This window comes from Schistocerca piceifrons, unplaced genomic scaffold (assembly GCF_021461385.2).
Source record: "Schistocerca piceifrons isolate TAMUIC-IGC-003096 unplaced genomic scaffold, iqSchPice1.1 HiC_scaffold_2345, whole genome shotgun sequence".
In the NCBI taxonomy this organism is placed as follows: domain Eukaryota; kingdom Metazoa; phylum Arthropoda; class Insecta; order Orthoptera; family Acrididae; genus Schistocerca; species Schistocerca piceifrons.
Window position 1 is genome coordinate 1,289,584 of NW_025728279.1, and position 22,226 is coordinate 1,311,809.

A 22,226-nucleotide genomic window follows, 5' to 3' on the forward strand; every position below is an offset into this window, starting at 1 on the left:
GCTCCTTTACTACCAAGTTAACTAATACTGGGCAGCCTAACAGAAGTTCCAATATCCAGTCTTTCACCACAATTCACCTACACACACTTTTCACTCACTGATTTTCTTTTTTCAATGTCATAAATATTTTGCTTTCACAGACTGCTGTGCTTTGAACATAAAATTGTAGGAACATCTGCCTCACATGTCAGTTTTTTTTCTTTTATTAAAGAATATGTTCCTTGCTTATTTCTATCTGCTTCTGATACATTTCCATTCTCACTTTTATTTTGTTTTGATCCATTTCTTTTTTCTTTGATAGACAAGTCAAACAACAATGGCAATATGTTGCAGCCCCCTGTGTTTCACCCTACTTACTACGAACTTACTTTTCTTAGCTTCCAATTTTATTAGTCATTTGGTTTTTAAGATACTTAAATTAATTGTTTGACCCTGTATTTTTATATCTTATTTTACCTTCGGTTGATAAAGGATTTCTGGTATGCTCACAAAGAGAGAGCTGATTCTTCCCACCCCCCACCTCCCTTACCTTGTCCTGAAACAAACTTATCGCCAAGTATCTTGCAGTTTTTTTCCTATTATTAATCTCTTAGTCTAGTCATCAATTTAAAAGTGTCAGTTGTTGTTCCCATTGTCTAATAATTTGTACATTTATACACATGAAGTTCCAATTTTTATTTGGAACATATAGACTCTGATAATCATGAATCACAGTTCAAATGGCTCTGGGCACTATGGGACTTAACATCTGAGCTAAGGCAGGATTCAAACCTGCGACCGTAGCAGTCACGCAGCTCTGGACTGAAGCGCCTAGAACCGCTCGGCAACGGCGGCTGGCGAATCATAGTTACCATCACATGGACAGAAATACTGTGTTAACTTTATTACAACCTAGGGACATAGCTAAAAATGTCTTTACATAATTTCCAGTCCTGATTACTTTCCTTTAATTTAATCTCACAAATAGGTTAGTGTAACATGATGTTGACAGAGGCAAATTATATATACTCACAAATTATTTAGCTAGAGGTATCTGGTTTGTATGTCTGGGAGGGAGGAGGGTGCAAGCTGAAAACTTCAAGAAAAGATTACTCATTTCATACCTGCTGGATTTAACTGCAGTTTATCTCTTCCATATACCAACCACATACCTAATGTGCATGGCAAACAGTTTGAAAGTATTATTCTATACTCAGCATTTGGAACTATCAGTTCCTTCATGAGAGAGGAAAGAGGGATAAGTTTCTGAAGGTCTGAAAGGTCACTCGGACTCCACAACTAATGTGAGGACAAGAGGAACAAATGTGTCTATAAGAAGTTTTGGAATTTCACCTCCTGAAGGTAAAATACTGATCAGTCTGTCAGTCTTCTAGTAATTTTATGGTTTCCTCGCATGAATTTTCACTTGGACATGATTATTCTATGTTTCATCACTCACCTGAGAGATATCTCTGAATTCCCAAAGAGACACACCTTCAAATTGCCATCAGCTGTTATCGGTAAACGGTTGCACGTGCCACAGAAGTGTTCACTCATTGAGGTAATAAATCCCACACGTCCCTTGAAGCCTGGGACATGGTATGCCTGCAAAAAGAAATTGTAAGAAAATAGCTACTGCTGTTGTGAAAATACTATAAATGTGTTGCTCACCAAGTGGAGGAAGGAGAAAATGTGCATTAAGGGGAGTTTGAACGCCCTATCCTGACAATGTTAAATTTAGTCACTTAACTTCCCCGTACTTCAGGAACAACTGTAGCCATTGACAAGAAACTTTTACAGGACATTAAACTATATGTTCTGAGTCTTACAATAATTGCATTTCAGCCACTGCTTTTGGAAATACAATTTTTTAATTACACAGTTAAAATTTTGTGTACTTTTTTGTATGTTATTCTAAATAATTTTACTTATACATAACATTATGTTCTTCTTTTAGTTCAGAAGACTCAGGATACGTATGTCATTACTCCCTGAAAATTTGAATTCGCTACTTGAAGTAGTTTCTGAGATTTAGGGAAAAATGCAAGAGAAAATGTAAATTTTCAGGAAGAGTTTTTAAAGTTTTAATAGACTGTAACTCAATATATGCTTAACATTTTATTTTTAGTCAGTCAGAAGCTCCCTGCACCATACTGTATATCATCCTCTTGATCTTTTTCAAGTTTTTTTTGTTTTCTTCTTTCTGGTCTCCGTAGTGGCCAACTGTGCTGCATACTCTGCTTTACCAGTGCAAACCTTGTCCATCCCTTCAAATTCTCTGATGCAGTTTGCTCCAGAATTAATTCCCATATGTTGTAGCACTTTCACGCTACCAATGTTGCCATCATTAAAAGCAATAACAGCACGACTGACCCCCACTTTAGTGTCTTCATTACAAGAAAAACATTTTTTGGTCTACATCTACATCTACATCCATACTCCTCAAGCCACCTGACGGTGTAGGGTACCTTGAGTACATCTATTGGTTCTCCCTTCTATTCCAGTCTCGTATTGTTCGTGGAAAGAAGGATTGTCAGTATGTCTCTGTGCGGGCTCTAATCTCTCTCATTTTATCCTCATGGTCTCTTTTCGAGATATACGTAGGAGGGAGCAATATACTGCTTGACCCTCAGTGAAGGTATGTTCTCGAAACTTCAACAAAAGCCCATACCGAGCTATTGAGCATCTCTCCCGCAGAGTCTTCCACTGGAGTTTATCTAACATCTCTGTAATGCTTTCATGATTACTAAATTATCCTATAATGAAGCATGCTGTTGGATCTTCTCTATCTCTTCCATCAACCCTATCTGGTACGGCTCCCACACTGCTGAGCAGTATTCAAACAGTGGGCGAACAAGTGTACTGTAACGTAATTCCTTTGTTTTCGGATTGCATTTCCTTAGGATTCTTCCAATGAATCTCAGTCTGGCATCTGATTTACCGACGATCAACTTTATATGATCATTCCATTTTAAATCACTCCTAATGCATACTCCCAGATAATTTATGGAATTAACTGCTTCCAATTGCTGACCTGCTATATTGTAGCTAAATGGTATGGGATCATTCTTTCTATGTATTTGCAGCACATTACACTTGTCTACATTGAGATTCAATTGCCATTCCCTGCACCATGCATCAATTCGCTGCAGATCATCCTGCATTTCAGTGCAATTTTCCATTGTTGCAACCTCTCGATATACTACAGCATCATCTGCAAAAAGCCTGAGTGAACTTCTGATGTCATTCACAAGGTCATTTATGTATATTGTGAATAGCAATGGTCCTACGACACTCCCCTGCAGCACACCTGAAATCACTCTTACTTCGGAAGACTTCTCTCCATTGAGAATGACAGGCTGCGTTCTGTTATCGAGCAACTCTTCAATCCAATCACATAATTGGTCTGATAGTCCATATGCTCTTACTTTGTTCATTAAATGATTGTGGGGAACTGTATCGAACGCCTTGCGGAAGTCAAGAAACACAGCATCTACCTGGGAACCCGTGTCTATGGCCCTCTGAGTCTCGTGGACGAATAGTGCGAGCTGGGTTTCACATGATCGTCTTTTTCGAAACCCGTGCTGATTCCTACAGAGTAGATTTCTAGTTTACAGAAAAGTCTTAATACTCGAACATAATACATGTTCTAAAATTCTACAACTGATCGACGTTAGAAATATAGGTCTGTAGTTCTGCACATCTGTTCAACGTCCCTTCTTGAAAACGGGGATGACCTGTGCCCTTTTCCAATTCTTTGGAACGCTACGCTCTTGTAGAGACCTACGGTACACTGCTGCAAGAAGGGGGGCAAGTTCCTTCGCATACTCTGTGTAAAATTGAACTGGTATCCCATCAGGTCCAGTGGCCTTTCCTCTTTTGAGTGATTTTAATTGTTTCTCTATCCCTCTGTCATCTATTTCAATATCTGCCATTTTGTCATCTGTGTGACAATCTAGAGACGGAACTACAGTGCAATCTTCCTCTGTGAAACAGCTTTGGAAAAAGACATTTAGTATTTCGGCCTTCAGTCCATCATCCTCTGTTTCAGCACCTTTTTGGTCACAGAGTGTCTGGACATTTTGTTTTGATCCACCTACCGCTTTGACATAAGAGCAAAATTTCTTAGGATTTTCTGCCAAATCAGTACATAGAACTTTACTTTCGAATTCATTTAACGCCTCTCGCATGGCCCTCCTCAAATTACATTTCACTTCAAGTAATTTTTGTTTGTCTGCAAGGTGTTGGCTATGTTTATGTTTGCTGTGAAGTTCCCTTTGCTTCCGCAGCAGTTTTCTAACTCGGTTGTTGTACCACGCTGGATCTTTTCCATCTCTTATGATCTTGCTTGGCACATACTCATCTAACGCATATTGTACGATGGTTTTGAACTTTGTCCACTGATCCTCAACACTATCTGTACTTAAAACAAAACTTTTGTTTTGAGCCGTTAGGTACTCTGATATCTGATTTTTGTCACTTTTGCTAACCAGAAAAATCTTCGTACCTTTTTTTAATATTTCTATTTATAGCTGAAATCATCGATGCAGTAACTGCTTTATGATCGCTGATTCCCTGTTCTGCGTTAACTGTTTCAAATAGTTTGGGTCTGTTTGTCATGAGAAGGTCTAATATGTTATCGCCACGAGTCAGTTCTCTGTTTAACTGCTCAAGGTAGTTTTCAGATAAAGCTCTTAAAAAATTTCACTGGATTCTTTGTCCCTGCCACCCGTTATGAAAGTTTGAGTCTCCCAGTCTATATCCGGCAAATTAAAATCTCCACCCAGAACTATAACATGGTGGGCAAATCTACTCGAAATATTTTCCAAATTATCCTTCAGGTGCTCAGCCACAACAGCTGCTGAGCCAGGGGCCCTATAGAGACATCCAACTACCATGTCTGAGCCTGCTTTAACCGTGACCTTCACCCAAATTATTTCACATTTCGGATCTCCGTCAATTTCCTTCGATACTATTGCACTTCTTATCGCTTTAAACATGCCTCCCCCTTCACTGTCCAGCCTGTCTCTGCAGTATACATTCCAATCTGAGTTTAGAATTTCATTACTGTTTACATCTGGTTTCAGCCTACTTTCTGTCCCTATTACTATGTGGGCATTGTGACCATTTATTAATGAGAGCAGTTCTGGGACCTTTCTATAGACGCTCCTGCAGTTTACTATTAGCACATTAATATTGTTATTCCCTGCTGCATTTTGTCTACTCCTACCTTGCTGCATCTCAGGAGGTGTCTTGTCGGGCCTAGGGAGGGAGTTCTCTAACCTAAAAAACCCACATGTGCACTCCACACATACTCCGCTACCATTGTAGCCGCTTTCTGCATGTAGTGCACGCGTGACCTATTCAGGGGACCCTACATTTCTCCACCCGATAGCGGAGGTTGAGAAATTTGCACCCCAGATCTCTGCAGAATCGTCTGAGCCCCTGGTTTAAGCCTTCCACTCAGCTCCAAACCAGAGGACCACTATCAGTTCTGGGAACGATACAACAAATAGCTAGCTCAGATTCCACCCCGCGAGGCTTTCCGCCTTCACCAACTCTGCTAACCGCCTGTACGAACTGAGGATGACCTCTGAACTGAGACGGCAGGAGTCATTGGTGCCGACATGAGCAACAATTTGCAGTCGGGTGCACCCAGTGCTCTCTATCACTGCCAGCACAGCCTCCTCAACATCTCGGATGAGACCCCCAGCAAGCAGACAGAGTGAACACTGACCTTCTTCCCTGACCTTTCCGCTATTTCCCTAAGGGGCTCCATCACCCGCCTAACGTTGGAGCTCCCAACAACTAAAATACCCCTCCCCCCATGTGCCTGCTCGGACCTTGCTGAAGGAGTGGCCACATGTCCACTCACAGGCAGAACGGGCGATGCCACACGGGCAGCCTCCACACTGACCCTCCACCTCATGCGCAGCGAATGCCGCTGAACCCGCCACTCCCCTTGGGAAGAGGGTGGCCCAACCGCGCCCGGTACCCGCAAAGATGTCTTGACAGCAGGGTCAGTGGGTGAAGCATGTAACACCTGGGGTGTACCATGCAACGCACCAGACTCCCCACTGCCGCTACACTCTGAGGCAGCAGCCTGAAGATGGCTAACCACGGCTTCAACACATTCAGCTGTTCGTGAACAGTGGCCAGCTCCTCCTGTGTCCGTACACAGCAGTCACACATCCTATCCATCCCAAGAAATCAATTTACTGTAGAGAGTTAATCAACTTATAACTAGACTGCTAATTCACTAAAGGCGGCTGATAGTTGATTAAACTGTGGTTACTAGACACTTCCTGTAGAAAACAATGAAAATAGCACTACCTGTCTCTGGACTGTATTGAAAACAAACACTAGCACTACTGGCACTATGGCTGACTAAACGGACTCTCTCTGACTGTATTCAAAACAAACACGAAATCTATGGAACACTATTACTAGCACCTGACAATTAAAGCTTCCTAAAAGCAAAAACACATGGAAAAAGAAGTGACAAGTAAGAAAAATAGAGTTAATACTTAAATTAGCATAGCTCGCTGCACAGCGGACGTGACACAGATGGCTGTTACGATGACACTGACACAATAAGATTATTGAACGACTCATTGGGATTTTGAGTCTGACAATGCAGACACCTCTTCAATAATTCAGGATTGCCAGGTCTCTGTAAACAGGTTTCATGATATCCACAACTGCTGCTGGGATAGAATGTTTATGGCTGTATGACCTGTTTGAGTACGGGGCATTGCGGTAATTGCACCATGAACCAGATCTAGGAGGGCAAAGATGGTGTACTGGTTTATCATCAGCTGACAGTCACTGGAAGAAGGTAGCCCATACTGCCTGCTTCCTTTTCAACAAATCCTCAGTATTATTTCTAATGGCAATCTCATAATACTGTTGTAGTTCATCAATCATTTTGTCTGTCAGCCTGCTTCTTATGGTCTTACCACCTGAAAGTTTCTTGTATCTCAAACTTTGTTTCAACTTCCTCAATCTGGTACCCATCCTCTTCTGGACATGGCCAACACATTCCAGTTCTGTGATAAGCTTCTCACCATAAGGCTGAGTGGCTACTACACTGTTATATGCATTTGAGTCTGCATAACCTAAAAACTTAGTGTAACACATTCCCCTTTAGTTTACAGATCGGTTATAAATTTCAACAGCTGCACAGGCCTCCGTACGACTAGTTGTCCTTCATAATTTCTGTCACAGATATGCCCTTCTTCATTCCCTGATTTATACTTATAACAATGTTTGGTTAAAATCTGGAAATCTATTAGCTTTCCAGTATCCACACTGGTCACTGTAGCAACAGAATTCTTAGAACTGCAGCTGCGCTTCTACCAAGTGCCCCAAAAGCTACTGATGTGTCAATCATACGATCGTTTATTTCAGCAGCTTCATTTGCAGCACCCTTAATTGACTCACATGCAGTGGATTTCACAGCAGCTCCAATAAATCCTGCATACTTGTCCATTTTACAAAGTGGGCGTGGCATATACATCACGACACACATTGTTTCTGCTGCAGTGTGTCCTTTGCCAATAGCTCTCAATCCATAAAACCACCTAACATTTATGTCAAAATAATTATCTTTACACTTATCAGAATTCCAAAATGAATGAGTGTATTTACAACTGGCAGAATTAATGATAAGTTTCCTGGCTAGTCCATTTGATACCTCAATGTCTTCATGTAAACTAACTGGCCCTCCACATACATACAGCACACACATTCACATAACAACCCTGTTAGGATGTGTAAATGTATCAGAATATAACCTAACCTACCGTTTACATGAGTTTTGTTTTGAGATAACTGTGTTATCACTATGTTTTATTTTAATCTTCGAAGCACTAATGGGTGTTTCTCTAGATACTCATGAGTTTGCCAGTATTTCATTGTCTGCAACTTCACACACCACATGCTGAACACAATGTTTCTCTTTATTCAAAAATTTATTACCATGAAACCCACATTTCTTAAAAACACTTCATTTTGGAGTCATACTTTTTGAGAGATTTACCAGTCTATTCGTCACTTTTCCTCGGAAAAACGTTAGCACTTCGATATACAAAGCATGTTTATACTATGAAAAGATATGATACTATTTTTGACAGTGCTACCAATACAAACACATAATTTAACCTTTATAACACAGCAATCCACAGCTTTCTATAGGGTAGTCCATTGATAGTGACCGGGCCAAATATCTCACGAAATAAGCATGAAATGAAAAAATTACAAAGAACGAAATTCGTCTAGCTTGAAGGGAGAAACCAGATGGCGCTATGGTTGGCCTGCCAGATGGCACTGCCATAGGTCAAACTCATATCAACTGCATTTTTTAAAAATAGGAACCCCCATTTTTTATTACATATTCATGTAGTACGTAAAGAAATGTGAATGTTTTAGCTGGACCACTTTTTCACTTTGTGATAGATGGGGCTGTAATAGTCAAAAATGGTTCAAATGGCTCTGAGTACTATGGGACTTAACTTCTGAGGTCATCAGTCCCCTAGAACTTAGAACTACTTAAACCTAACTAACCTAAGGACATTACACACATCCATGCCCAATGCAGGATTCGAACCTGCGACCGTAGCTGTCGCGCATTTCCAGACTGTAGCGCCTAGCACCGCTCGGCCACTCCGGCCAGCTGCTGTAATAGTCACAAACATATAAGTATGTGGTATCACATAACATTCCGCCAGTGCGGACGGTATTTGCTTCGTGATACATTACCCGTGTTAAAATGGACCGTTTACCAATTGCGGAAAAGGTCGATATCGTGTTGATGTATGGCTATTGTGATCAAAATGCCCAAGGGGCGTGTGCTATGTATGCTGCTCGGTATCCTGGACAACATCATTGAAGTGTCGGGACCATTCGCCGGATAGTTACATTATTTAAGGAAACAGGAAGTGTCCAGTCACATGTGAAACATCAACCACGACCTGCAACAAATGATGATGCCCTAGTAGGTGTTTTAGCTGCTGGGGCAGCTAATCCACACATCAGTAGCAGACAAATTGCGCGAGAATTGGGAATCTCAAAAACATCGGTGTTGAGAATGCTACATCAAAATCGATTGCACCCGTACCATATTTCTATGCACCAGGAATTGCATGCCGATGACTTTGAATGTCATGTACAGTTCTGCCACTGCGCACAAGAGAAATTACGAGACGATGAAAGATTTTTTGCATGTGTTCTATTTAGCGATGAAGCATCATTCATCAACAGCGGTAACCTAAACCACCATAATATGCACTATTGGGCAATGGAAAATCTACGATGGCAGCAACAAGTGGAACAGCAGCGACCTTGGCAGGTTAATGTATGGTGTGGCATTAAGGGAGGAAGGTTAATTGGCCCCCATTTTATCCATGGCAATCTAAATGGTGCAATGTATGCTGATTTCCTGCGTAATGTTCTACCAATGTTACTACAAGATGTTTCACTGCATGACAGAATGGCGATGTACTTCCAACATGATGGATGTCCAGCACATAGTTTGCATGCGGTTGAAGCAGTATTAAATAGCACATTTCATGACAGGTGGATTGGTCGTCAAAGCACCATACCATGGCCCGCACGTTCACCGGATCTGACATCCCCGGATTTCTTTCTGTGGGGAAAGTTGAAGGATATTTGCTATCGTGATCCACTGACAATGCCTGACAACATGCGTCAGTACATTGTAAATGCATGTGCGAACATTACGGAAGGCGAACTACTCACTGTTGAGAGGAATGTCGTTACACGTATTGCCAAAGGCATTGAGGTTGACAGACATCATTTTGAGCATTTATTGCATTAATGTGGTATTCACAGGTAATCACGCCGTAACAGCATGCATTCTCAGAAATGATAAGTTCACAAAGGTACATGTATCACATTGGAACAATCGAAATAAAATGTTCAAATGTACCTAGGTTCTGTATTTTAATTTAAAAAACCTGCCTGTTACCAACTGTTCGTCTAAAATTATGAGACATATGTTTGTGACTATTACAGCGCCATCTATCACAAACCGAAAAAAGTGGTCCAACTAAAACATTCATATTTCTTTACGTATTACACAAATATGTAATAAAAAATGGGGTTCCTATTTTAAAAAACACAGTTGATATCAGTTTGAGCAATGGCAGCGCCTTATAGCAGGCCAACCATTGTGCCAGCTGGTTTCTCCCTTCGAGCTAGACAAATTTCGTTCTTTGTAGTTTTTTCGTTTGACACTTATTTCGTGAGACATTTGGCCCGGTCACAATCAATGGACTACCCTGTATATAAAAAATTACAGATTTTATTAGGTCTTGAAGTAATGCATGTAAAAATTTTAACATTTTCAACTGGTGTAGATTATATTTTAGAAAATAAAATAAAATACTTCCCACGCAAGTTTATAAGTAATATACATATCATTTTATTTGGAAAATTGCAAATTTTATAATCAGACAAAAACCCGAAAAAGTGAAAAAGAATGTTTTCCCCTTCTAACTCCCCTTAAAGTTATGGAAATGTGCAAGCTTTCGGAGCCAGTTGCTTGTTCTTCTGGCAGAAACAATGAAGGGAAGGAAAAGGGAAGAAAGAAAAGGATTGTCAAGGTTTAGGAAATGGGGAGAGTTGCAGAAAAGCTGCAGAGAAACCCAGGCCAGGACAGACTTACTGAATGGGATGAGAAATATGTAACTAAACCAGTCTATCTCTCATACCACCAGCAGATGTGAAGTATTCTTGTGATTGGTAGTAAGTCATAAACATTAAATTATTTTCATTGTATGTTCATATGTAATACTGCACTTACCTTTGAGGTATCATTGGGCCCATTGGGAAGAGGATCAAAATCAGGCCACTGCTTTCTAATTATTTGGAGCATTTCACTAAATGAGACCATCTTCCCATCATTCCATTTGTTGCCGCTGGAAGGCATGTACTCGATAAATCTTACATCAACATTTTTCTCTTTTGTTAACTCCACAAAACTGCACACTTCATCTTCATTAAAACCTCGCATTACAACACAATTTATCTGTGGAAGAAAGACACCATTAAAAACTTGGTATCAGATAAAGCATGGTTTAAACAGAGTTTGAAAGACTTTTTGATAGGCAACTCATCCTACTCTGTAGATGAATATCTTAACAGTGGCTGTTGGGCCAGCTTAAATAAGAATGTCTGTTAGATTTCAGTTCTGAGAGCACTTTGTCATAACAGTCAAGATTATGTACTTTTTGTTTGATAAATTTATTAATAGTGCATAACAATGTTTCAGTTTGACAGTGTATCAATTCTGAAAATATTAGCTGTTCCAGTTTGTATTGTATTCACCTAGTTTGACAATCTCCTGACAAATGATCAGGGTATTCAAATGTTTTATATTTTTTATGTTATACTTTCAGGCATGTTACTCACCCATGAGAATCATCTCATGTTTTGGGTCTTGGAACAAAAGCTGAATCTAATCTAATCTAACCTACAAAATAATGGTTCTACAAGTCTGCTGTTATATTTGTATACCTCACTGATTCTGTAAAATTAATCTTTTTCTCTCTTTTTAGAGAATGTGGGAATTTATCTTAGCATGCCGAGCTGTTAACCTTCTTAACAATTTACGAAAATTAAACTACATACATCTCCAATCTTTTTCCCCACTCCAACGCAAACATCTTTTGCTGAAGGTATTATTTTAAATATCACATTAAATTAAGAAGCTTTCTTGAAACTGTGCTGCCTTTTGTGAAACAAAGTTAAAAGTGTTCTCAAGATAAAAGGTCTTCACAAAAGGAGCATTTAGTATCTGTGCAGGTGGTAACACTGACAGCCTTCATATAAACAAGCCCAAATGGTAGAACATCCTGCTTTACACATACATGCAATGGCAGAAAAAAGGAAAAGAGCACACCTTTCATTCAAGCATTGAATATATAAACTGATGAGACAAAACACTATGACCTCCTGTTTGATAATGTGTTTGTCCACAGTTGGAACACAATACAGCAGTGATTTTGCGTGGGACAAGTTCAACAAATTTCAGGTATATTCCCAGCATTATGTGAGGTATGTTCCCAGCATTATGCAGCACCACATGTCTAAGCACAGGTCATGTAATTCCCATAAATTGGAGATCAGTGGTTTCTGGGTGCAGAACTGGTATCTGATAGCATCGCAGATGTATTCCATCAGATTCAGAAGGGGTGAATTTGATTCTGGCCTCCTGACATTGAAAGTCATATTGTTGAAACATGTCACCTTCATTAGGGACAGGGTGCGGACAGTGCACAATAATGTTCACACAGAACAAAGCTGTTATGGAGCCTTCAGTTACTACCACAGGACCCACAGAAGACCAGGTGAATGTCCTCCATAGAATAATATTGCTCCCACTGGCCTAAGTCTGTAGCAAAGTGCACCTTTCAAGCACCAATTCACTCTGTTGACAGTGTATGTGCACAAAACCGTCAAGCAGGTGTAATGCGAAACACGAATGATTCAACCAGATGACACATTTCTATTGATTCACTGCCCAATCTCAATGCTCCTGAGCCACAGAAATTGTAATTCAACAGTGTTGTCAACATGGGATCATACAGGGGTTGTCTGCAGCAGAGCCCTATGTTTAACAATGTGCAATGAATGGTGTGCTCTGAAATACTCGTGCTTCCACCAGCACTGTGTAGCTTCCTCAGCCGAATGTCATCTTTTTCAAAGGAACCATCCCAGAATTTGTCTTAAATCGTTTAGGGAAATCAAGGAAAACCCAAATTTTGGTGGCCCGATGGGACTCGGGTCCGTTGTCCTCTCGAAGGCAAGTCCACCATCTGACCACTGTATTGGCATGACCTAGTCTTAATTAAGCCAGAAAATCTTGGGAAATGCTGACAGATTTAAGATATAACAATTTAAAACAATCCTTTCATGAATTTCACTACAATTTTCTGCTCTTTTGAAAAACAATTTCTTTTGACTGTTTTGATGTTGTTTAGTATGTTTAAATAATGATGGCAGTCTCTATAAAAGGGCAGTTCAGCTTTTAAGTTTAGTTATACTGTTTTAAACTACATCCTTCATCTATTTGTCCACCCGGAAGTGCTATAGGATATAACTTGAAGACTATGGTGAGGTGGTGGGGGACAGTCATGTGTTGAGGAGGAGGTGCTGCCAGAAATGAAGTGTGTGAGGTGACGTTATTGAAACTGCATACAGGGAGCATAAAAATACTCTATTCCATATTCATTCACAATCTACGTCTGGCCCCCATATGGTTTTACTTTTCTCCAATAAGAAAAAAGAAATTGTCAGTAACTGTCTCTATAAGGTCTTAAAAGAAAACAAACAATAGAAAATCTAGGCTGGAATAATGACCATATTATAAAAAAGATACATTGCTATTCACTGTATACAGGAAATGTTAGGTCACAGACAAGCACAACAAAAAGACTACTAAACACATAAGCTTTCGATCAGAAAGTCTTCTTCCTAAGTGGACAAAACACACACACACACACACACACACACACACACACACACACACACACACACATGACCGTTGTTTCTCCCATGATGCGCAGTTGCTCCCAGTCTGGCCCTAGCAGCCAGAGACCGTGGTCATGTATGTGTGATCTGCATTTGCGCGCATGTGTGTGTGTGTGTGTGTGTGGGGGGGGGGGGGGGGGGAGGGGGGGTGGGAAGGGGGGGGGAGGGTTTGCACCAAAAGCTTACGTGTTTAATGGGTGGTGTATTTTTTTTTTTTTTTTTTCCTCCTGCCTGCAACACAAAATCTACACTTTACAGTGAGTGCCAATCTATCCTTTTCATAATACTGTCGTTACCACCCTGCCAAGAGGCATATTGTGGAGTAATCCGAAGGGCTCTACTAATTTGTACAAGAGGAAGTAGAGCACAATCTCAATGTAAGTTTTTAGAAAACTGATATGTGCATTACTTCTGCAAACCTTTCAGAAAGGACACGGTATGCACTTCATTCAGCAAGATGAGTAATAAACAATATTAGCAATACTGCATCAAACTTGTTCACTTTCATCTTTGGATTAAACATTCGATTTCAGAGAGGACAGAATTTGGCAGAATCAAATTTTGGGGATATGTGGAACTGGGACAATGGCATATTTTTTACCCATTCAACAAACTAAGCACTGCTGATTGCTACTTTTATTGTGTCTGCTGCTGCAATGCATATATGAAACTGTAAGTGCAGCATCTATGCTGGAATAAAATGTTATACAAATGAAACAAACAGGCACAGTGAAATAGAGTAGTATGGCTCATCAATTCGGTCTCACAGATTAGCAGGTGTTGACTTGAAAGATAATACTTAAGAAGTTGAATCCAAAGGAGAGGATGTACCGTATTTACTCAAATCTAAGCCGCATTTTTTCCGGTTTTTGTAATCCAAAAAAACCGCCTGCGGCTTAGAATCGAGTGCAAAGCAAGTGGAAGTTCTGAAAAATGTCGGTAGGTGCTGCCACAACTAACTTTTGCCATCGAATATATGTAGCGCTACACAGGCATGCTTCGTAGGCACAAAGATAAATACTGGCGCCAAAACCTCTGTGTCAGTAAATAAATTTAAAAAAAAAGGTGGAAGACGATTTTCATACATTATCCAACGAAGTAAATATAAATTCCGTATTGTTCATCTTCGAATGTAGCAGAACTTCAATGTATTACGAAAATCCGACTGGCAAGACTGTTTCGGATGTTTGTCAATATGGCCAACTCTATGTTCTGAATTTTTTCCTACCTGTGAGAAGAGATGGTTGCTTATAGGAACCTGATGAAATGTGAATCACATGCAGTATTCTCTTCATCATAAGAGTAATACGAATATAAACATGTTGCCACGTATTCTTTCGTGTTTGCTGCTATCTTATTTAAATCCTGTCTGCCTAATAAACTACGAAACTAGAGTGAGACAACAGCAAATGCGGAAGAATATACGTATCGTGTCATGTTTGTATTCGAATTATTCTTATGCCTAATAGTGATACACTCAGAAATGAAGCACGGCAACTGACTAGATTTTTAAATCTAAGATGACTCTAATTTCTGTGCAGAATTTGATGTACTAAAGAAGCGGCCGCAGAGATTTTCAAATGGAGATAAATTTTCGCCTAACTCTCGTTCAGAACATGTTCTATCATACGCAGTCTATTATTTGGTTCTTGTTGATCATTATCAAAGAAAGCAGCAGTGTAAGTAACAACAAATAGTCTCTTGCCATTGTTTCGCTAATGAGACAATTTCTCTCTCTTTTTTTTTTTTTTTTTAATTGTAGGTGGTGGTAGCGTGCATTAAATCAGGCCATGCCGCGAGCGACGACAGGCCGCAAACACGCACTATCAGAATGCGACAAACAATGCATGACACAGTACAGTAATGTATTTTCAGTTTAGAGTGACATAAACGCCTATAACAAGGAAAACAGCACTTATCAGATCAAAGCAAAATAAGCAATTGATTCAAACCAGACGAAGCACGTGAAAAAGGAAGGGTACCAGTATAAATACAGACGGAGCGCCTGACGCATAGCAAAGGCTACCTGGTAAAGCTTAAGTGCTAAGCTTACAACTCGAACCAAACTACTGTAGCTGTATCGTCATTCATTCGACCTAAATTGTGTCTCATATTAAAATGGACCGACTTTGTTTCGATTTGGAGGTGCGGCCTAAAACTTTTCTCTCCCCTTGAACTTCGAGTCTCAAATTTCAGGTGCGGCTTAGATTCGGGATTTTTTTTTTTTTCCTTCCTTTATTTCGAGTCTCATTTTTCAGGTTTGAGTGCAGCTTAGATTTGAGTAAATACAGTAGGTGGTATTTCAACTAATTCTGACTATGAAATAAAACAAAGTACAGCAGGAAGCTCTGACGAATCAAAGAGCAGCGATGAAGATTCTGATGAATAGTAAAGTATGAGTTAAGAAATAAGATGCTACTGAGATCGTAAATTTTTGTTGTGTTGATGAATCTGTTAACAAACATATTCAAAAATGCACTGAAACATTGGCACATGTAGTGTTGGGAGGTGATAAACTATCATTACGGTTAGAGGAGCTACGTCTTTCTTGCTGTTCTACTCCTACATGACACTGTATCTGAAGGTATAGAATGAATCTTCACTGGCTAGAGAAATGGGTAACACAATTTTACAAGTCTCTGCTGTCATGTAATCTCTTCAGGGAAATCATGACTGTACTAAGATTCGGTTTGTGGTTGACAAGGTCAGAGTCATTAAGAAATGCAAGGCAGCTACCATGTCAGTCCTAGAAGAGAGAGACATAGCATACTGTCAAAGCATGTACATTCCCGGTCCATATGTTTGTGGTGATGTAATAACCAAGTAATACTGAAGTGTGATCCAAGTCGCACAAATATGGCTTTAATAATAACCTCCGAACAATATGCCTCTAAGGACTCAACAAGACACAGAACACTGATGTGCACATTACAAACTAGAATCACACAGAGAGACAGTCAGCACTGTTCCACACCTATATATGTGAGAGTCGCCAGCAGATGGCACGGCAGGGACCGCACCACACGCTTGGCTTCCAGAGACGGCATCCAGCAGCCAGCCTGCAATGATCAGTGGGTGACCAATTTAAAGACGCATGTACGGCAACACCACTCTCGGTGCACTCACACTGACACGTACAAGTAGCACAATACAGCAGTGATGAGCAGTAGTACCCCTCCTGTCTTGCGCGCCTTTTATCTGGCTCTACAATTTACTTTCCTAGACCCACACAAATGCCTGATCCTCCTAATTCAATTTGCTCTGCAGACTATTTAAAATTCACAAAGAAAAAGGAGCCACAATTGCACTTTGTGTGCCAGTTACTTTCCAATACATTGCCACCAGCTGATCTTATTTAAGAATACTCAACTTTCGTAGCCATACTTACAGCACATCCTTTGCTTCCTGGCCTAAATCCAAGTTAACTACCAGCCCCCCTGCCCCCCCCCCCCCACACACACGCCCCTCCCCCCCCCCTCTCCCCCCCCCCAATCAGCTAGTTGTGTGCTGTTATCTCACGTCACACCCTAGTCTATGAGTGCCCAGCTGTCTGTCGCCTGACCCCTCTACCTGCACCCCTAGCTAGCCCACAGATGGCTCCCCACTCTCCCACGAGCCACTAAATGCTTCCCTCCAAACCCCTCCCATCTCTCTCCATCCCTCAGATTGCCTCAACCCACCCCATCCTACCCCACTCTAAAGCCCCACCTCACTCCAGAACACTCACCATGGGCCAGTAAAGAGCTGGCAGTTGAGCGACCACAACATAAGGAGACATGCATGCGCATGTGAGTGTGTGTGTGTGTGTGTGTGTGTGTGTGTGTGTGTGTGCGTGCGCGCATGTTTTCCCTACATCTAGAAAAAGAAAGTGCATTCTGGAAGCTCGCCAAGCAACGTACCTTTTAGTTTGGAAGGTAGAAGACGAGGTACTGGTGGAAGTAAAGCTGTGAGGACGGGTCGTGAGTCATGCATGGATAGCTCAGATGGTAGAGCACTTGCCCACAAAAGGCAAAGGTCCCAAGTTTGACTCTTAGTCCTGCACACACTTTTAATCTGCCAGGAAGTTTCATATCAGTGCACACTCCACTGCACAGTGAAAATCTCATTCTACATACCTTTTGTTCGTGTGCCTATCGATGAGACAGTGCTTCTGCCTTTTGGTGAGCCATCTGCTTTATTCCTAAATAATTCGTAATTTTCAACAGAAACTTTCCGTACGTTATTATTGCATCCTACATTACAATATGCAATTTCCACAATATGTGGTCATCTGTGAATATAATGGGGGTAACAACTGTAGGAGACCAAAAACTGACTGCAGTAAGCAAGTTCAAGTTATTGTACGCTGCAGTAGTTATTCAGAGGTGAAGAGGGTCACACAGGATAGGCTAGCATGGGCAACTCCATGAAACCAATCTTCAGATGGAAGATCACAACAATAAAAACATTTGATTCAGCATACACCAGACTCCAATCAGCGTACACAACCTGTATGCTCAGAAACACAGAAAATCATATTGGTTCCATCAGCAGGAAACTTCAGCCCGTAATTGTTATGGAACACTGTGGTGATTTTGTTCATTAATAAAACCCAAAACTGGGGAGCAATAAGAGAATATTGTTGTAACTTCTTATCAACCTCGTTACCAAAATACATATTAAGAAGACTGGTAAATTATTATTTTAAAGGGGTCACTCCAAAGCGCCACGAAAGTATTTGAGCAATGTATAAAATTAGAGAATCGGTGCACAATATTGAAAGCCTATCTACATTATCTATATCTGCATGACTAGTCTGTAATTCACAATTAAATGCTGGCAGAGGGTTCAGAGAACCACCCTCAACCTATTTATCTACCATTACAATCCCCTACAGCATTTGAGGAAAAACAAACACTTCAATATTTCCGTACAAGCTCTCATTTCTCTTATTTTATTACAATGATCATTTCTCCCTATGTAAGAGGGCTCTAACAAAATATTTTCACATTCGGAGGAGAAAGTTGATGATTGAAATTTTAAGAACCTGCTCCAGCAAAATGCTTTTGCTTTAATGACTGCCACCCCATTTCACATGTGATATCTGTGGCATGCACTTTCCTGTTTCCCAATAATACAAAATGAGCTGCCTTTCTCTGAACTTTTAAATGATGTCCTCTGTCAGTCCTATCTGGTAAGGATCCCACACCATGCAGAATACTCCAAAAGAGGACAGACAAGTATAGTTGTAGATAGTCTCTTTAGTAATCCTAATCTTCTAAATGTTTTACTATTAAATCACAGTCTTTTGTTTGCTTTCCCACCGCATTATCTATGTGAGCATTCCAATTTAAGTTATTTGCAAATGTAATTCCTAAGTATTCAGTAGACTTCACAGCCTTTAGATCTGTGTGAATTATCATGTAAACAAAATTTAGTAGATGCCTTTTACTACTCATGCAGATGACATAACAATTTTTATTATTTAAGGTCAGTTACCACTTTTTGCATCATATGGATAGGTAGCCTAAATCATTTTGCAGTTCATTTTGATCATCTGATCACTTTACAAGACAGTAAATGATTTGCAAGACTGTAAATGATAGCATCATCTAAGAGGACTGCTCAGATTCTCTCTTAAATTGTCAATGTAGATCGGCAACAGCAGGTGGTCTATAACACTTCCTTGAGGAATGTCAGATATCACTTCTGTTTTACTTGATGATTTTCCATCAATTACTATGAACTGTGACCTTTCTGACAGGAAACCACACATCCAGTTGTACAACTCAGACAATACTCCATAGGCACACAATATGATTAGAAAATGCTTGTGAGGAACTGTTTCAAAAAGTCTTCTGGAAATCTACAAATATGGAATCAATTTGAGATCCCCAGTCGACAGCACTTATTACTTTGTGTGACTAAAGAGCTAGCTGTGTTTTAAAAGGTCAATATTTCTGAATCTATCTTGCCTATTTATCAATTATCTTTGAGATAATTCATAATATTCAAACACAATATATGTTCCAAAATCCTAATGCAAATCAACATTAGTGATATGAGTCTGTTATTTAGTAGATTACTCCTCTTTTCTTTCTTGAGCATTGGTGTGACCTGAGCAACTTTTCAGTCTCTAGGTATGGATCTTTATCAAATGAGCGGCTATATATGATTTCTAATGGAGCTATTGTATCAACATTCTCTGAAAGAAACATAAATGGTTTATGACACTGAGGAGAGCTACTACTAAGTTACTCACAGTTGCAGTTGTTCTTGATTTGAATACTGTAATATTTACTTTGTTGTCTTTGGTGAAGAAATTTCAGAAATCCGTGTTTAGTAACCCTGCTTTAGTAGCACTGTCATCAGTAACATTACCACAGCTATTGCACAGTGAAGGTATTGGTTGTGTCTTGCCATTGGTGTACTATACACGCAACCAGAACCTCTTTGGATTTTCTTCCAGATTTCAAAACGAAGTTTCACTATGGGAACTATTAAACACATCTTGCACTGAAACCCACCCTAAGTTTCGAGCTTCAGTAAAACATCGCTAATCTTGGAGATTTTGCATTCTTTTAAATTTTGACATGCTTTTTTTCATTGCTTCTGCAGCTGAGTTTTGACATATTTGTGCACCACCCTTTTAATTTATTTGGTATCCTTTCAATTTATTTGGTATATATCTCTTAATTGATGTCGATACTATTTCTCTGAATTCAAACCATCTCTGGTCTACACTTACATAGTCAGACTTGAAGGAGTAGAGACTTAGTAGAGACCGTCTCCTTGGAAGGCATCAAGTTAATTTTTATCTGCTTTCTCATTAAATGTCCTATTGTGTAGGGCTAAAAATTAATAGAGATAAGGCAAACAGAATGTGCAAAGTAAGTGGAAATTACTCGTCTCTTCCCCAATTACAGTGCAATAGAAGATACTACAAGATGTTGACAGATTGCCATATCTCGGTAGCTTTATATGTAATAATGTGGTCACAGATGCAGAAATCACCAGCAGAACTGGAAAATCAGTCCATATGGCACTTAGGTCTGTAATATGTCAACAAAGCTTTGACTGTACTCCTTTATCGTTTATATGTGTGAGACTTGGAAAATGTCAGTAAAATCAGCACACAGTCTCCATATTTTTCACCAACAATGCTAGAGATGAATTCTGAAGATGTTAACCCAACCAAGTTACAAACGATGAAGTGCTGAGAATACGAGCTCTACACAGCCTGCACAAAATTATTGTTGAAAGAAGACTGAAGATTGCAGGTTATTTTCTACGCATGTAAGGTGGAAGAATCCCAAAATAAACACTGTTGTGGAAATCAATGGACAGATAAAGATGTACAGGAAGACCTTTTAACACCTGGAACTTTTGCAATGAATCTTCAATGCATGGACACAAACTTGGAGGAAGGTGAGAACTTGGCAGCTGATTGAGTGAACTAGTGGAAACCAGTTCCTTGTATGGTACACAGCAAATCTGAGTAAGTTAGTAAGTAAGTAAGTAAAGTAAGTACAAATGGGGATTTTGCAAAACTGTTGGATGATCGATATTATTGTCTAGATTTGACACTGTTGGACTTCTACCTTTTCCTTGATGTGTATTCTTCAAATTGTGAGTTTTATGAGAAAGCTGATAGATACTTACCAATCAACCTTCCCTGACACGAACTGACATTGTCTCTTTATAAATTCTACTGTGCTAACAATTATCTACTGAGAATCCTCGACTAGGTCTCTGCAGCTCAAATGAGCCAGTTTCTTTTAAATTTCTGTCTTTGGCTATAATTGTCTTCCAAGTATGGTGACACAACATCCTGTCATGAAACTTTTGCCTTTACACTTGTTTACTTTTCTGGACACTGCCTTTTTCTGCACTGTGCACCAAATACACTATGTGAGTAACGCCCAATCTCCAACAACCAATCGCGAACTGTAAACAGTTGTACACTCTACCAGGGCACATAACAAACAATTAACATTTGTGTTTTAGTGTTCTAAGCTGTGAGGTCATCAGTGGACAAATAATTTAGTACCTATTCCTGGACAGCCGGAGTGGCCGTGCGGTTCTAGGCGCTACAGTCTGGAACCGAGTGACCGCTACGTTCGCAGGTTCGAATCCTGCCTCGGGCATGGATGTGTGTGATGTCCTTAGGTTAGTTAGGTTTAATTAGTTCTAAGTTCTAGGCGACTGATGACCTCAGAAGTTACGTTGCATAGTGCTCAGAGCCATTTGAACCTATTCCTGACGTGCTGTTGTCTGGAACAACTGACATGATCCAAAATATTACTTTCTTTCATTATAGCTTCACTTTTATTTTGTCTAATGATTACTAATTTCAGTATCAAATTCCATCATCAAGCCACTATATGATCAGAAAGCATAGTGTATCATTAAAATATTGTTTAATAAACAGATTACCATTATATCATCATTCCTTAAAGCAATGTCCAAAGTGGAAGGACAGATGATTAATTTTGAGTATATACAAAAGTCAGAGTACTGAACCAGATATGAAAGAAGGAAAACCAGAAGGGCAGTGAGAGACGGGTGCCTTCTATCACCTTACTTCCTTAATATGTTCATCAAGGAAGTAATAACAACAACAAAGAAAAGATGACAAGAATCAAAAGGTAATTTCTGGAATACTCCAAGGAAATGTGATAGGACCATTACATTTACAATGTATATAAATGATC

The 22,226-nt window shown here is 39.8% G+C and overlaps 1 protein-coding gene across 1 annotated transcript in view; it reads right to left on the reverse strand.

Annotated features, from left to right (window-relative positions):
• The window catches only part of LOC124742892 (molybdenum cofactor biosynthesis protein 1-like), a 117,560-nt gene that overhangs the window by 36,797 nt on the left and 58,537 nt on the right, over window positions 1-22,226 (reverse strand). The window contains exons 5-6 of the mRNA XM_047248826.1: window positions 10,805-11,029; window positions 1,439-1,584 (exon numbers count right to left, since the gene is read on the reverse strand). Of these exons, the coding sequence (XP_047104782.1) occupies window positions 1,439-1,584; window positions 10,805-11,029 (371 nt within the window). The remainder of the gene's footprint in view (window positions 1-1,438; window positions 1,585-10,804; window positions 11,030-22,226) is intronic.